The following is a 17,865-nucleotide window of genomic DNA, read 5'->3' on the forward strand; positions in this document are numbered from 1 at the left end:
TTAACCTTGGCCGACAGAAGGAAGGCCTCTTGCATATTATGCTCGTTTGAAGGAGGCAGCCAGGAGAGCGGGGCTGGATGCTGCAGCCACCAGCTGCATTCCTCTTGGTGGGCACTGGGGCTGGGGCAGCTCCCCTGACTTGCGAGCACGGGACTGGGGCCAGCGTCTGCGCTGCTCTCCAGGAAGAACACAGAGCTGCGTCGCGTCCCAGCGCCCCGTTCCTGGAAGCACAGGCGATGGCATGCTGCCACAGGGGGCCTCCACTGGCTGGCTGTGCCCATGTGTCTGACCTTTTGCAAGGCACCGGTGCATTACTGCCAGTGTCTCATGGGGGAGAACTCCACGAGATGGGCACCAGGTGCATGGCACCTTCCGACATCGCCCCCTGGTCCCCTTTGCCCCATGAGCTGGGAGCACGGCTATCTCCTGCTGTGTCTGCCCAGTCTCCGGTACACACCAGGATGCTCAACGTGGTTCTCCTCTCTTAGCATCACCATATTGCAGGCTTTTATGAGGCCAAAATGACAACCACACAAATTTCCTCCTAATGGTGGCTGCAGTTCCTTTTTCTGGAAACCCCCAGGGCCTGACACGGGGACCCAAAGACAGGAAGCAGAATCGGACTTTGCAGCTCGGAGCTGTCTCCAATTTGCTGCCTCCTGCCTGTTTTTGGAGCCCAAGCTCCGTCTCCAGAGATCTTCGCCAGCATTTGGCAAGTGCCACCAGAGGGGGCTGCGAACCGCGGCTGCAGTCCCCCAGATCCTGCCCAGGCAGGGAACAGCGGCCCCAGTTAGCATCCTTTGCTGGGAAGTATCTGCCAGAAAGGGCGACAGAAAAACCTGATGGCGTGGCCAGCCTGGAGGTCGGGCTTGTTTTAAATAATAATACCCCACTGGTGCAGATGTTATGACTCAGACGAAAGGTCTGCTGCTCGCAGGGGCAGTGTAAGCCTGCGCGCTGCGGTCTGGAGAGTGTGCCTCTGCCACGTGCAGGCAGAAACGTCCGGGCACCCAGGGCAGCTCTGCCCAGCCCAGTCCCCCCGCAGAGCCAGCGAGTGCAGCTGGGGACAGCAGAGCCGGCAGCCAGTCTCTGGAGGGAGCTTTTAATGGTCCAGAGAGAAATCTAGTAGTGGGAAGGACGCAGGAATGGAAAAGGTGGTTATAAACGCAGTGATTCACGCTGAGCTGAGGTTTCTGACTTGGATTTTCCAAGCAAGCAGCACAGACAGAACAGAAGTGGCAGCTGGAAAGGACTGGGCAGCTGGGGAGCCGGGGCACAGCCCCGCTATTGCACACTGGGAAAAATGGTTCAGGTCGCTCCTGGAATCAGAAATAAATCCTGGCATGCACAAGGCTACCCAGCCACCACCACGGCATGCCTTGAGGCAGAGTCCAAACCTTTCACAGCAGCAGCGGCATGCTCTTTTCTGCTGGATGCCACCTCCCTGTTCAGGGAGCAGATACTGAGAGTGCAGGTCCCACTGCCCAAGTCACAGCTGTGCTTGCAGAGCAGAGAGGAAGAAGGGTGAGTGGACAGGCTGTTACAATTACTTCTGAATAGTTTGGCAGTGTCTCATCGGAGTATCAAGCTTCCTTTTTGGCTGTGCCGTCACGCTGTGTCCCTGGGGCTGCAGGACAGGGTGAGCAGCGGCTGGGGTCCCAGGCCCCTCTCACACCCCCCTGTAAGGGGAGCCCCACCACGACTGGAGCACAAGGGCTGCAATTGCAGGAGGCAGCCAATTTTCTTTATTGGAAGTGTTTTCCAAAGTAAGGCGCTTCCTCAGAGCACAGATGAAGCACAGAGATAGAGAAACATCTTCTGGGGCTTCAATTATACTCAATTACTCCTTTGATGATGGGGGGGGGGGGGGTGCAGTTACTTAATGCAGCTGGACACGGCCGAAAAATAAAGGCCCAGATGTACCTCTGGAGAAACAATAGCTATAATCAGCACCCGGCGAGCCGCCTGTCGCTGCCACCCCTCGGCACCCACCCGGGCCCAGCCTGCTCGGTGCAGGCAGCTCTGGCTCCGACGCCCGGGCAGCGCCAGATGCAGAGCCGCGGCGCTTTCCGGCCAGCTGCCCAGCGAGGGGAAGTCGCTGACCTTTCCCTGCAGGTCCCCAGGGTGCCAGGCGCTGTGCAGAGCACAGGAGGAAACGCCTCCTGTCCCAAAGGGAAGCCTGAGGCTGATAGGAGGATGGCCAGAGGGGACGCATTAAAACTGAGGAGATTTTTACAGATATTTTTGTAGGCCTTAGGATGGGGCTTTGGAATGTAAATGTTATGCTCGATGAGGAAGAAACTTTAGCCTAATAAGGGAAAAATAAATGTCGAAGGAAGAAGCAACAAAGGAAGTGGTTATGGTGTTTACCTCTGGCAGCTGGAGCACGAAGCACAGACTGGCCCTGCTCCCGCTCAGAGCTGCCAGGTAGCAACACCAGGCCAGGGGGAACCTCATCTGCCCAGAGACCGAGTGCCAGCCAGGTTCATCAGCCTGTCATTCTTGTGTGAGCATGCGTTATATTAATGGTCAGATGGCAGAAGAAAGGCTCTGACTTGAGATGATGTTTCTTTTGTGCTGAACTCCCATTCCTGCGGAGGTTCCCACTTGCAGCTGCAACGAGACCTTTGCTTCCTCATAACAAACCCTCTGACACTCGGATGGTATTTATTACTAGACGGTCACCTGTTAATACTGCTTCATGTCCGAGCAATTACACTGTGTTAAGATTTGTCTCTCTCCGGTAGGTCACATAAAAACAGAAAGTCTTCTTCCCATCTGTTTCTTTTAGGCAGTGTTCATCTTGCATTGTTTTCACTGATTTAGCTATGGTTCCCATCAATTTCTTTCAAACCAAACCCGGTGCTTGCCCTGGGGGGCAGGTACCCGCTCACTGCTGGGCTCCCAGCTCTTATCGGGGGTCAACAAAAGCCCAGGTGCACTGTGGATGAACCCTGTTTCACTTGCACACATACGACAGCCGAGGGAACAGAGACGCAGGCGAACTTCACTTTCAAGAGAGGCTTGATATTAATTCCTAGCTTCTAGAGAGCAATGCTACTGCTCAGCTGAATCAGGCCCCTGAGAAACTTTCCTCACCATTCACGTCCCATGGGGAGCTCTGGGGACCAAAAGCCTCCAGCACAAACCCTCCTGCAAGGCTGCCCTGTGCGCACCCACATAGAAAAGGAAAGTGCCAGACTGCATAGTATCGACAGATGATCTGCCACGACAAAGCAGGAAGCAGCAAAGGGACAACAGCTCCAGCAGTCGGGGCAGCCCTCCCAGCATGCAGCACCTGCAGCTCAGGACCAGGCTCTGCTCTCTCACAAGCAGCAAAACGTGGCAAAAGTTGTCCAAAGTATTCAGAGCTGTAAGTGACAACTTCACAGATGTAGAAGAAAAGCCAGGTGCCCGTGGAGGTTTCTGGCACTCTGGCTGACCTGGCTTTGCTTGCCCGAGACCTCAGAGAAGCAGAGACCCTCCTGCCCAGCTCAGCCCCTGCTCTACACAAATTGTCCTGCCCGATATGTACTGCATACTCTGCAGACTGAGAATGTAGGCCTATAAAGCTTTTATTACTATGAATTTGGGGCGACTACATTAGCTATGAGAAGGCTATACAGCTCAGCCTGCACGAGCAATAATAAAATCTGACAGCAGCCATTATTCTCACGAGCACTGCCAAGGCCTTGTTGTGTTCATTTATGCCCACATTAAGCCTTTCTCTGCCTTCTCCCCTCTCTAAATGCAGGCCTGATCCTGCAAAGTGCTAAACTCCTTGCGCACAGAGTGACTTCATGGAGAGTTCATGGTGCTCAGAGCCTTATTAGCCCAGGCTTTATCTGTAGGGGGTGATCAGATCCCCAATGACATCAATCAGCACACCTTCGTTACAGTTAGAGGAGTTATGCTGATTTATGGTAGCTAAGGATCCAGCTCTATGCTTTATAACCTTCAGTACATCATCAAACCCATGCTGAATTCTTTGTTCTCCACAGGACTGATCCTACAGCCCCATAAATGCTTCCCCAGTCCCTCTGTCCTTTCTGCAACCAGAGTCCCCCTCTCCATATATAACCTCCTTTTAATCAACAGGAGCAGCGTGTCTGGCAAGACTGCTGTGTCAGGCCCGCTTTAGGAGACCCCGAGCTCCTTCACAGCTCAGATATCCCTGCAGCTGGCTGCAGATTCCAGATGAAACACACAGGTTTATACGCCTGCCGAGACTGTGTTATTAACTCAGCCTTTTATGGTGCCCTTTGATGCTGTTAATTATTCTTTACTAGCTGCTAATTGTTTTTCCTGGACATCTAGTTTCTGAGCCCCTTCTTAGGGGAAAAAGAAGAGCAAACAAAACCAATACCCCAGTTTACTAAGCACAGCAGAACAAGCACTGTGGAGAATCAGATCCAGCCAAACAGCTCGGACCCTCAGCCCAAACTCTCAGCTTCATGTGACCCGAGCCTGGGTCTCCAGCCCCAGGGCTCTCCATGCCATACCTCTGCCTCGTTACACACCAGGAAATTGCTTTGCTCTCCCAGCGTGGTTTAAAAGAGAAGCCACCACAACACAGAAAAAAACAAGCTGCCTTTTAACTCAAGTCAGACTCAGGCTGAAAGCCAGTTAGCTCTTGCTTTTAGGTGATTTCAGGCTAATGCAACAAGTTCAGTCCCGTGTGTGCTCATCCTATGCGTCCAAAGAAGCATCTTACATCTGCCCGGCCGGTAAAGGCACACCTGCCCCTGAAAGGCAATGACATGCAGCACTGTGGGGGCTCAGGCTGATGCTTGTTTTCACACGCAAGGGAGCACCATGCCCATACTGCCACACAAAAGCAGGAGGATATGACTGTTTACTAGAGAAGAAAAGGAAGGCTCTTACTTGCAGTCATGCTTTTCGATTTCGAAGTGAGGGTTGAAGTTGAGGATAATCTTCTGGTTGGACTCAGGGGTGTAGATGACCCACTCGCAGTTCTGGTGGGAGGGGTAGTCATTGGGGTACCCCGGGGAGGTGATGTACCCGGCGTCCTTGGAGTTCAGGCGGCCCCCGCATGGCTGAGCTGCAGAGACACGGAAGGGAACAAGGCATTAAAACAGGTTTTGGGCAGCAGCTGTGTACAGTGGGTCCCTGCGGGCCAGTTCTAGCAGTGGGCTGATAGAGGCTACTCTCCGGGCCTCTGACATCAGGTTGGTGCTCTAATAGTTCAATACCAATCTCTGGGCGAGGGGAAATTATTCTACACAAGAAACTGACTCCTTTCTCCTTCTATCTCCTGCCACACTTACATACCACATTTCACACAGACCAGAAAAGAGAAATAAATGCTCTTGCCTAGGCAATTACAGAGCCATAAAGTAAGAGACAGATTGATATCAGATCATCTGGAGCTGTCTCATTTTATCCCTTCCTTTGCCTCCTTTGCAAGCTGCTTCATGGCAGTCTCCCACAGCTGCCTCGAGAGACACCAAGTTTGGACATGAACAACCCTTGGGACAGCTGCAGGAGCGCAGGGAGCTTTGCTGCTCCCAGGGAAGAGAACTGAGGCATGGCAGGGCTGAGCAGCGAGCCCGTGGCCAGCTGCAAAGGCGAGGAAGGCATCCAGCCTGCCCAGCCCTGGCACAAAGCCGCGCAGCAGCCTTTCTGCGCTTGCTTCCCTCTCCCCCCACAACTCCGCCTGCCTGCACGACCCCATCTTGGCAGACTGGCCTCCTCCTCCTCCCCAAACCTTTCAGGCAACCCGAGCAGTTGGAACTGCAGACTCCGGTAATCAGCAGTGGTGGTTTTGTGGGGCTAGCCCACAAATTGCTGGCAACAATTACATGGTGAGCAGAGGAAGCACTCCCAGCTTTGGGTTAGAACAGGCCCTGGAGGGTGATTTCATCTTCAAAAAAACATTTAATCTCATGAACGCTGCAAATCAAATTTATTATTGCATTACTTGCTGGGAGGAAAATCTGCATCACAGGGTCAATTGATAACGCATTACCAATCCCAACAAAGTCCCTTTCTCCATGGGGCCCCCATCGCGTGCCTGTCCTTTGCCACTGCCCTGTCCCAGCACCATGGCCCCACAGCTGCCTCCAGACAATGCCACTACCTCCTCCTGCCCAGCAAAATTGGCAAAAAAACCAGCCAGAGCCTGTGGCCCCTCCGCAGAGCAGCCAGCCAGGAACACAGAGCGGCCAGTGCTGCCCTGCTGACCCTGATCCTGCGCCAAGAGGGGCTCCCTGTTCCCTGCCCTTGAGCAACGGGGTGAGACGTGGGACACAAACCCTTGAGTGTGCTCCAGGGCCTCTGCACTGGAGGAGAAGCCAGAAACAGGCACCACAAAGGAAGGGGCAAAGGGGAAGTGCTGTCCCCACCATGGGGCTGTCCCCACCACGGGGTGTCCCCGTAGCCTCCCCACACCAGCAGGGTGCAGGCGGCCTTTCCTGAAGCCTGGACGTGTACAACTTGCAATGGGGCCCGAAGGGGTCCACAGTGCTCCTGGCACCATGGTCTGCCCCCATCCCTCCCGCAGCCATGCTCACTACAAAGCTCTGGCAAAGCAAAGCAGCGCAGCCCGGTGTGGGCTCAGCCCCTGCCCTGTGGCTCTGTGCCTCCTCTCTTCACTGGAGTCCGAGCTGTCCTCCTGCCAGAGCAAGGAGCAGGAGCAAGGCAGGACCCTCATGGGTGATGCTTCCTGGAAAAAAGTGCAGCAGCAGCAGGAAGGTCCTGCTGGGGTCTGGCTGCCCCCCAGGAGCCAGGCTTCCTTTGCCACAAAAAAGCACTGCCTCCGTTTCCTCCATATTTTTGGTGCCCTCTAACACATTCATTCTTTAAAATAACTTTCTTCTCACACACCCAAAGGCATCTCTGCAGCCTTCTCTTTTTCTTAAAATAATCCTGTAAGAATCCTGAAAAATATGAGGGGAAAAAATTGCAATGCTGCCACGGAGGAGCCGAGAATACCAAAAAACATCTGGTTTTGTTCCACAGGAGAGCTTGCTCAACACACAAACATTTACAAACCTACAGTTTTGCACAAACCTCTTTTCTCAGCAAGGCATATTTGCCCACACACGTGTCTCTGTGGGTTTAGGGGGAGGGAGGGGGGGAGAGAGAGACATTCACGTGGAAGGAAGAAACTCACGGACTTGTTGACATCAACGTACAAATAGACGTGTAATTCACACTTCACTCATGTATGCACTTTCACACCTTCTCCTAAAAATTCACACCTCGTTTGCACACATGTCCACCCCCTCCAGCAAAGAGAAATATTCAAGCTGCAGATTATTTTTCTTGGAAAGGGCAAAGTCTCGAAGCTATGAAAATACAGTCAATCCTTCCACACCTCGTCATCCCCTCCCCGTCTCTCCTGCTTTCACACACATGCTACCCGCTAGGCTGATACCACCAACATCACCCACCGCTCAGAAGCTGCTAGCCCCTCACTCGTGCCGGGTACTATGAATACTCCGTGAGCCATTGCAATCCAGCCAGTCGGAGGGTAACTGCTATGTGAACAAGGGTACCAGGCTCCAGCTTGCTCTGGCTCCTCCCTGACAGATGAAATCAAGAGCAGAAAACCAGTAATGTTCATTGACCCTGCTGTTAGAAACTCTCCCCTTGCCCTGTGAAGCTATCACAGCTCAGCGGGACCAAGGTAAGGAAGACCCCAGGCTTGACCTGATTTCAGGTCAGCTCAGTGCTTGGGTGCCAGGGTGAGAGAGACCAGAGCCCAGCTCTCTGCATCTGTGGTCTCGAGGGTAAAATGGGACAAGCAGGTGAACCCCTTGAGCAGCCAGGAGCTCCAGCCACATCCTTCAGGTGTTTAGATACCTCCAGGAAAATGTCACCATCTTTCTGCGGCAGGGAAGGCCTTCCACCTGCAGCAAAGCTTATGTGTCTCTCTGAGAGGAGCAGACTTCACCCTTTCATTCACCCCCCCCCCCAAGAAGCTCCACATTAATGAAGAGGGCTACTTCCGTACAGCTCCATCTCGTCCACGCACAGCACCAGGCTATGCAGTCGGCAACAGTGTACCAGGGAAACAGGGGCTTCTTAGAGTTATCTGAAGAGGTAAAATGACTTTAATATCTTTGTAATTGTTCTGTTGGGCTTTTTTTCTATTGATTCACTGGTATCTAGCAGACAAACACCTGCAACAAAAAAATCCATCACTGCGTCCACTGACAGACAAAGGGTTTGTCTCGGCAGACATGCCAAGCACTGACTTTCTGTATAAAACCAGGCCTGTTTTGCACACAGAAGAGGTTCAAGGTTCTATATAAATCTGTCCTTTAAAACTGATGCTTTGGGTCCATGCAAAAATAAAATAAAATAAAAAAGAAAGAAAAAAGGCGAGTGGCATGGCTACTGCCCAGGCCGTGTGCTTTGGAAGTGAGACGTGCTCTGCAGCTAATGGACTCTGGCAGCTTTCACCAGCCCTGAATTCACTTAATAAAATTAAAATTGAATTCTGAAGTATTCGCCAAGGCTGCCAGGTGCATGGGACATCCCGGTGCTCAGTCAGTGAACGCAGGCTTGGAAAGCCGACCGCTGGGGCCCTGCCAGCCCGCGGGGCAGCACGGCCAGGGAGGCTGCGCCCATGGCCAGGCCGCGGCCAGCAGCTGGGCTCCCTGGTGTGGAGGCTGCAGATGTTGCCACTTCTTGTCAGTGCGGGAGTGGGAAGGGGTTGGGATGGTCAATCCCCAGATGCCCTCTTTCATTATGGCCCACCAAGTGCCTTGGGTTATCCCAGAAACCCAACAGGGAACCTACACCAAGACATAGGGACAGAAAGGGAGGACCGGGAGATGCTCATGGGAGCAGACTCCCACAAAGACCCCCACTCCTTTGCTGGACAAAGCCTCCCCTAGCTTCCCCCCAGGGCTGCAACGAACGGTCAGGGGGACCCAAAAATAGCAGCCCGGCCCCAGGAACCTCCACCCACACTCAGGGTTTTCAGCTCTGTAGCTCATCAGCGTATGCTGAAACCTTCGGACGGGAGCAGCGTGTTCTCCTACTTGAATTTCCTGCAGATTAAACCCCACTGGATTTTCCTCACCCCAGGAGAGCAGGGCTCACTGTTATTGTTGGACCCGCAACACAGAAACTAAAGCCAACCCTGCCTGTAACAAAAATAATCATCACCAGAGAGGCCCGTTTCACAACAAACACACATACTACAGCCTCTCGGAGTCTGCAGCGTCTGGCAGGGAACCATCGCACGTTTTGATCCGCTGGGCTCAGTTTACTTTGGGGATATAACTCAGGGCTGTGTGCAGAACGCAAGGCGCTCCTGCTGCCCCAGAGGCAGGCAGCAGCAGCAGTGTCTGTGCTGCTCAGAAGGAGCAGCCTTGAGGGAACCAAGGGAGCGAGATCCCGTGAGCCCCAAGTCACCAGGACTCGCTTCCTGACCTCCTCACTGATTCCTCTGCCTCGTGCAAGCCCCTGCACCCAGCTCCATGCTCTCATCCCACCAAGGAAGATTTCTACATCCTGGGATTCAGTGCTGGGCAGGGGAGATTTGCCCCGCTGCAAGATACGGGGCCAGGCGTGGAGGGCCGAGTGCTCCCCAAACTGCTGAACTTGGCACAGGCTCTTGTGCAGCAAACTTTGCTCGAGTCAAACAGCTCTTCCAGAAGCTGAGTTTTTCAAGGTCCACGTGCATCCATGTGCTTTGCCAAACCCCGGCACAGATGGAAGAAACAGATCTCTTCTGGCGGGGGTTCATTGCTGCTAATGTCCACCCTGCCCCATTGCCAGGGCTTCGGCCCCGGGCCGACGCTGCAGGTTCCCAGCGCGGTGCGGGCTGAACCTCAAACCCTAACGTCCACAAGAGGCTGGTACACAACTGGGAGCTCTCAGATTTACATGTACAGCTTCGCCATTGGCCAAGGAGAGAGACGGAGCACAAAGGAAGCTAATAAGATTAGTTCTTTTTTTTATCCCCAGTAGCATAGATCATATTAGCAGGAGCATGTTTGCTTTGGATTGCGAGATAAAGCTTCAAAGGCTTCCTGAACAAATTAATGGACAAACACACCCAGACAACACAAGGCACTTACATGCACAGCTCATCCCCGTGCGACACCCATGCCCACACCTGGGGATTTCGCACAACCAGGGAAAGTTCCCTGAACGCTTCACCCAGGGTCTTCACCAGTTTAACGAGAATTTCCCTTAAAAGTAGTCTCACAGCAAAGCAGAACGTGAAGACTGCTTTTGTGATCTGAACTAGGGTTCTGTTTGAATCAAAGCGTCTCAAGCCTGTCATGAGACAGGCTCATAAAAACACTGTCTGGGCTCAGGCAAGAAAGGAACGCGCCAATCCATCAGTTCAGGAATGCGGCCGTTTGACCACTTCCTAAGGCAACTGGGGAAGGATGCAATATATTCACTTTATAGTGCTGGACAGCAATGAGAGGGGAACTCCGGAAAGCTCAGCAAATGGAACATTTTAGCTGTGAGCCTTTGCAGAAAGAAATCGTTTGAAATTATTTTTAAATAAGAAGGGAGCATTTGAGGGAGGAAGAGAGAGAACAAGATTTGGAGATTTCTCATACCTGCACTTTCTGTGCCATGTTAATCCACAGAGGAATTACATGGAAACCTGAAATAGAGACCTGCTCGAGCTCCGTTGTGGAAAACTAGAGGGCCAAATCCTGCAGGCAAATCCAGGTAATTTGCTTTCAAATCACTGGAGTTCAGCTGATTTCTAGCCCTGCAGTTCTGGATATCTGCTTTCCAGGGGCAGGCATCAGTTTGTACCACTTGTGACTTGAGTCAGAGGCAACCTTGACCTTCAAATGTTGTCATTTTGGGGTTTTGGTTTTTTGTTCCCCCAAACATTTGTATCTCTGATGAGGCTTCATATCCTGGTTTTACATGGTGCCACCTTCACTAACTTTGTTATTTGTCATCTTATATCACAGGCTAATGCAATTCCAATACAACAACCGGCTTAATGTTGTTAGTCTTTATATAGATGTGCTCACACAATTCTCCTGGCTTGCCCACGAATGTAATTGGTGGGTCTGGAATTACAACTCCTGGCTACTGCGGTAATCATCCAAGAGGTGCGTGAGTGTGTGTGTATGTGCACAAGGGAGGGGATAATTGCATATTGAACTTTCAGGAACCATTGCCTGTTCCTCCTTCCTCTGTCTTAGACTCCCAGGGGTTTGAAATTGCATGGAAACACACTGCCATCTCCCAGGAGTAGGTGGCAGCTTTGGGAGACCTTCATGCTGCAGATCGGGCAGTGTCTGAGGAAGCCTCGCCAGTACTGCAGGTAGGGAAACAGGAGACTAGGGGAGGCTTGAGGGCTCAGAGCAGGGGCAGAAATAAAGCAGAGGCTTCCTGCATGGCAGCCTGCCACCTTACCTGTAGGCTACACTGGGAAACGATATGAGGATGAAACAATTCGCTGAGACACCCGCGTGAACGCTATCAAAACCAGAGTGGTTTGAGGGCCATGGAGGAAAATGAGAGACATTTCCAACTCCACACATCAAAGAAAGAGCCGTAGATTCACCTAGGATTCCTCTGAAAAGAGCTTCAGGCTTGATGGAAGGTGTTCAGTGCCTCTGAATTACTGACTACTATTGTTATTATGACAATTCCTAGAAGAAACAAAAAAGCGTATCTTATCTCTCAAAGTCCCCTGTGCTCTCCCAGCTCCCTCACACCTTTCAAGCCCATCTGTCAGGGCTCATTCTTCACAAAAACTCAAATCCCAAGCTTTCCCCACCGGTTTATGTCTGCCTCTTCCCGATGTGGCTGGCAGAGCCTCTCTTGAATCCTTCACCACCTCCTTCCCAGGGGTGCTGTCAGAGCCGCAGAGCAAAACCCAGTGCCTCGGTGGCAGGCGGCTGGGACGGGACAGGATGGGACAGGATGGGATGGGACGGGATGGGACGGGACGGGAAGCAGCTCCCCCGGAGCCACCTGGCGAGAGGCCCCGCTGCAGCTCCCCCAGTGCACGCTGCTGAGCCGCTGAGCAGCAGCAGCTTCAGCCTTTACGACGAGTTGCTCTAATCCAGCTACTGCTAAGCCTTGCTACTAGCACCGAAGTTATTACACATTCTGGCGAGCATCTCAAACACATTGTTTCCTGCTGAGCACATATTCAGCGGTCAAACAGAAAGAGAGGAAAGCGGGAGCGAGCCTGGGGACATGCACGAAAGAGAAAGTTGTGGTGAGCGGCTGGGTGCGCGAGGGAGAGCGCAAGGGAAAGCACGGGGAAGGGCACGATGCAGGAGCACGCATGGCAGGCAGCAAGGCGGGGGGGACCAGCGGGGCTGTGCATGTGAGGGAAATGGTACAGACTTGTGTGCTGGTGGAGAGAGAGGAGGAGCGAGGGAGATAGTAAGGGTTTGTTTGCATTTGCATCTACTTGCACAGTGGGGCAGGAGCTTCTTCCCTCCCTCTCTGCACAGGCATTCCCTTAAAAATTCCATCTTTCAGAAAACATGAGCTGCAGGAAAGGACAGCGTCCTTTTGGTTTCACCGTCTCCCTAGGAGGGAGATGCAGAGAAGCAGGCATTCAAACCCTACACCAACAGCACTTCACAGCCAGGGGTGACCGGGCAGAACAGCTGGGGCAGATGTCTTGCCTTTGTCTCAAACGCACAGGCAGAAATCAGGGCTGGTTTCAAAGACCCTGAGCCCAGCACCTCATCTCTGGGGCCCATTTTCTTTGACTCATCAAGTATGAAGAAAGGGTGAGAAACATTCAGACAGAAAGTCTCTGCAGCCATCCATCGCTGCTAGTAATACCTCCAGCTATTTTCCATGCCAACTCACCGCAGCCTGGCTTTCTGCCTTCCCCATCAGCTTGTACCCCTTTCCCCACCCTGTTTGGGAACGGGCAGCCCCACCAAGGCTGTAGCTGGAGGGCTGGCCCCCCACTGTTACCCTAGCACCCCCCATGCCATCCAAGGGCACTGCTCGCACGCAGAAAAGCTCACAGATCCGAGCTGTCATTTCGAGCGCTTGGCCCTGCGCCTGCCGACCTCGTCCTGACAAACCTCCCCTCCATGTCTGTGCTCGCGTCTTCTCGCTGCACAGGCATCAAGCCTGGCTCGGGATCCAGCCTTCTGAGATTGTGATTTGGCTCAGGCAAGGGGAAGGCTGACCCTTTGATTCTGAGTATGATTAAAACCATGCTACTGTAGCGCGAAGCCGTGTGCAACACTGCTAGCAACAGCCCTGATTTATGTTGTTGCTAGTATTGCGGTTTCCACCAGGGTGTAGACAGGGATTTCGAAAATAGCCCAGCTACCTCTTTGTCTGTGTGTGTATTATAATTAGAAACGTGTCAAAGGGCTGCTACAGAGCGAGGGTAGAGCTGGAAACGTTCACACCCGCTTCTGCCCGCATCTCTGTGCAGGCACCGTCAGCCCCAGCCTGGGTGTGTGCAGGCACATCAGCTTTCCACACTTCCCGGATTAGACAACTGTATTCCCGAGACCCCGCGGGGACGCGCTGGTGGTGACTTCACTGCACAATGGAGAGCAAGTTTAGCAGCTTCCAGCCTGCCCTCAGGCTGCTGCAATCTGCCCCCACCACCATGGCTAGATGCCGACTTCTTCTATTTCGATTTCAGATAGGATCACAGGTCTCAGATATAGACGATTTATTTTCCTAGCACAGCTGGTCTGTCAGAGGTCATATAATTTGGCAGCCATCCCAGTGCTTAAAAATTAATTTTTCCTTATTAATACAACTGGGGGTCCCACAGGATAGGATCCCAGCCTTATCTGAACCTGACAGCTTCCTAAACCCCATGAAGGATGCTTTCTCCTTTCGGGCTATCTGTGGTACAAGGCCACCATGTCCTGGAGCCCGGCGGCACTGGAGGTTTCTGTTAGGAAACCAAGCCGCCCGCCTGGAGCAGCATGCCGCTGGGACCAGCACGCCGCTGGGACGGGGAGCGCTGCCTTCTCCGGCCCAGCAGAGCCGGCTGCCTTCTCACTTTAACCTCCGAGCCACGCTGAGGTACCAAACATGGGGTAAATGCCAAGGCGGTGTGAGCGGGGAGGTGAAGGAGCAGGGCAGGGAGATGGGGAGTGCCCCGCAGAGCCCCTGGGACGTGCACGGGGTCTGCCTGTCACTCCAGGCACCACACACGGCGATTTTGCTGTGGCAAGAAAGTTAGGAAAACAAAATCCAACATCCTAACCTGGGTCAGAGCCCCCCACTGAGCTTGTATCAGGCGTTTCAGTGATGCTCCTGACAACTGTCTGATTCCTAGGCTAAAAAAGCTTTTGTTCCCCGTAAGAGCTGAGTTAACAGCACAACGGGCAAAAGGCGTTACACTACACTTGTGTGGGTGGGTGTGCATGTTTGTATGTGCGCGGCTGTGCGCCTGCTTGGCAGCAATTTGTTTTGGTCCCCCTCCCCACCTTGCTACAGCTCCTAAGCCATTACTAAAAATACCAGCTTTTAAGCAAACTATTGGGAAGGCTTCAAGAGCGAGCTTCGCTCAGAGCTGCATAAACATCATCTGCACGGCTCGGTACTCGGGTCACTCAAACCTGTTACTTTCTTACTTGATTGCTTTTTAAAGGAAGACGAAAAACACACAGCCATCCAGCCTCCAGATTTATCTTCCAGGGTCTCCCACCCACTCCCCTCTGTGGTTATCTCAGGGTTTGCTCGGCTACATACAAATTGGCAGCTGCGCTGTTTATCTCTCGCTGTAGAAATATTGCACAAGGTTTTTTTTCCAGGCGGATTATCATATTATTGTCTATTAAAATCATCTCCCCTCTCTATTAACCTCCCTCGGGGAACCTTAAGACGGACTTTCGTAATGGGGGAAGGCTTTCAGATACACCAGACTGAAACATAAATCCATCTACCTCGGGCATGTTTTTCTTACTAGGCTGGCTAATTTACTGGAGCTGAGCTTAGCCCGACGGAGGCGCGCGTCCCGTTACCCCATACCTTTGCTCACTGGGCTCACAATCAAGTCATTTGACCAGGTTTGAAGCACAACAACAGCGTCTAGGCAAAAAGCTGCTGGTGTCAGCCGCAGGGAGACAACTTCCTTGCTGGCTCAAACACCATGTGATGCTCTGCTTAGCCGGGAAAACCCCGCATTCAAATAAGCATTTCTTACAGCAACTGAGTGGCCTCAGCGACATGGTCAGCTCATAAAACCCTTCCCGACAAGAAGTCCTGCTCCTGAGCCCACGGGAGGATGGCAGGAGGTGGTCACACAGACACACACGTGCATGCACAGCCTCAGCAGCCGCAGGGATCGCAGCTGGGGCTGGCCAGTGCATCCTCAGGAGCAAGCCCCAGGTCAGCGCCTCAGCACAGCACCCGCTCCAGGGGACCAGACAGCGCCTTTGGAATGGGGACCATGTGGAAAGGCTGGCTCACCCGGCAGGGGCCTCGCAGGACTCTACCCTTTCTCTTTACCCCCATTGAGTGCTCATTCATTTATTTTCCTAAATGAACAAAAGATGAGATTTTTTCTTCTTCGTTCCTTTACAGCCATAAGGAAAGGAGGCGATGCCAACCAGCAACTCCATGTACAAGAAGCGTGTGCCGGGAACGTCTGTGCCTTGCTGCTGCAAGAAAGGGACTTTCTCAACGGCAGACTCTCCCACTTCCCTTTCCAAGGGGGAGGCGGTGGCCATGAGGCTTAGGGCAAGGGGAAAGCAGAGGGGCAGGGAGAAGGCATGGACAGACCCTCGCCACCTAACACTGTCTGGGTCACACCATGGATAGGGACCCTGCATGCCCCACAGCCAGCTGGGGCACGTCCTGTGGGTCCGGCTAGTGGCAGAGAAACCCAGCTCGGCAGCTGCTGGCTTGGCACCACCGTCCTGCCGGGCAGCTCCTGCGGTGGTGACCGCAGACAGAGCCCCAGGCGGGAGGCCGGGTGGGCACATCCCTCCCCTCCAGCGCCTGCTCCAGCGGGGACCCACCGGCCCCAGTAGCTGGACCCAAAGCCAGCGACTGGGGAGCAGAGGGCCCTGCCTCGGCTGGCCCCCAGCCGGAGCAGCCCAAGCGCCAGGAGCAGGCTTCATCCCCCTGCCCGCTGACAGCCCAGCCCGGATCGGAGCCCGCTAGGTCCCGGGCCGGTCGTGCCATAGCCGTGGGTCCGTGCTCACCGCGGGCAGGGGCCCGGCAGCCAGGTGCCCCCTCCGCAAGCCTCTCCTGCTGCCAGCGCGGCTCCACCACACGCCTCGCCCCGCTCACCCAAAGTTTCCCGGCGTTGCAGCCGGGTGCTGTGCCCGGGATGCGGCGGCTCCCCGCACGGAGCGGCACCGCAACTTCCCGGGGCCGAGGGGAGCCGGGCGGCTGCGGGCGATGCGCCCCGAGCCCGGCCCCACACGCCGCGGGCGCGGATCCCCCCAATCCCCCAAGTCCCGCGCCGCCGAGCCCCGAGCGGTTCCCGGGGCCGCGCACGGGCACCCGAAAGTTGGGCGGCCGGGGGCATCCCCGCCTTACCTGTGTCCGCCGTGCCTCCGGAGCCGGGCAAGCACAGCGCTAGAAATCCCCACGCCAGGAGAAACGTATCCATCCTTCGCCAGAAATAAATAACAACAGCGGGGAAAAAAAAAAAAAAAAGAAAAAAAGAAGAAAAAAACAATCAAAGCACCACCACCAAAAAACGAAAACCAACGCCACCGAGGCTGTGCGGGGCCGGGCTTCGCCTCCCTGCCCCACTCGGGGCTCGGCGGGGGCGGCTCCCCCCGGCCGGGTCTGCGGGCTGCGGGCGGTGCCGGGGCAGCGCCTGTCCCCTAGGGCGACCCGCGGGGCCGGCGCCTCGGCATCCCCCGGGGCGCGGCGGCGGCGCTGGCGGCGGTGGCGGTGTCGGTGCGGGCTGGGGCGCCGTCTGCGCCTCCTCTCGCTCCCCGCCGGCGCCTCGCAGCCTTTTCAGGCAGGGCGGCATGTGGCTGGCAGCGCCGAGCGGCAGCGCCGCCCCCCGGCCCCCCCCGGCCCGCCCGCGCACCGCCCCCTCGGGGCGCCCGCACCCGCGGCCCGCCCCGGCGCCGCCCGCCGGGCCCCCCGGAGCCCCCCGGAGCCCCCCGCGGGGCCGGGGAGCGGGGCCGGGCCGGCTCCGGGCGGGGGGAGCCTCGCCCGCCGGGCCCCTCTCCGCCGGGAGCCGCCGGGCCGGCGGAGGAGCGGGGCGGTGCGAGCCGCAGCCAGCCGGCAGCTGTCGGAGGGGGGAGCGTCAGGACAAGGATTGTCGCCGCTCAGCGCCTCGGGGACCGGCAGCGCCCTGCCTCGCCGCTGCGGCGCGGCGGAGGGGCCGGGGAGCAGCTCCGGGATGCGGCGGAGCGGAGCGGGACGCGCGGGGCTCCCCGAGCTCGCCCCGCGGCCGGCTTGCGCGGTCCCCGCCGGGCTCCGCCGCGGCGCTCTCCCAGCGCGGAGCCGCAGAGCAGCGCTCGCAGCAGCCCGGAGAGCGCTCGGAAAGTTTGTGCGCCTTCGTGCCCGGCAGGTGCACAGCCCCTGCCTGCCCGGCGCTTCGGTGCACGCAGCGCAGCAGCACAGAGCCAGTACCCGGCACACCGGGGCTAACGCGCGCCCCGGCCCTTTGACATCCCGGGACTTCAGAGGTGAAAGGGACTTCACAGCGGTGAAACGAGCCCTAGGACCCCGAACCGAAAAGCTGCTCAAACCCATGCCATTTACTTTGTTAATCAGTCCCTAGCTTGTCGACTGTAACTTCCAGATTTACAGTAGACAAGGGGATTAAGACCACGTTACCTCACTTCTTTAAAGTTGGTAATTAGTGAAGAAATACCGACATGTGGCAGAAGCAAAATACATCGTTGTGTGGGTGAGAGGGAAAGTACGAACATTTCACTGGTATTCACTGAAGGTGATGAGACTAATTATTTTGTACTC

At 55.1% G+C, this 17,865-nt stretch overlaps 1 protein-coding gene across 6 annotated transcripts in view; it reads right to left on the minus strand.

Annotated features, from left to right (window-relative positions):
- The window catches only part of NRP2 (neuropilin 2), an 86,902-nt gene extending 70,029 nt beyond the window's left edge, over window positions 1–16,873 (minus strand). For 5 of the 6 annotated variants that reach the window (XM_040560728.1, XM_040560726.1, XM_040560727.1 and 2 more), the window contains exons 1-2: window positions 16,462–16,873; window positions 4,885–5,062 (exon numbers count right to left, since the gene is read on the minus strand). In XM_040560728.1, coding sequence (XP_040416662.1) covers window positions 4,885–5,062; window positions 16,462–16,534 — 251 coding nt within the window. In that variant the 5' untranslated portion in view covers window positions 16,535–16,873. The remainder of the gene's footprint in view (window positions 1–4,884; window positions 5,063–16,461) is intronic. The other variant, XM_040560731.1, reaches the window with a different exon arrangement.
- Between the last annotated feature and the right edge of the window lie 992 nt (window positions 16,874–17,865).

Source organism: Cygnus olor, chromosome 6 (assembly GCF_009769625.2).
Source record: "Cygnus olor isolate bCygOlo1 chromosome 6, bCygOlo1.pri.v2, whole genome shotgun sequence".
Lineage (NCBI taxonomy): Eukaryota > Metazoa > Chordata > Aves > Anseriformes > Anatidae > Cygnus > Cygnus olor.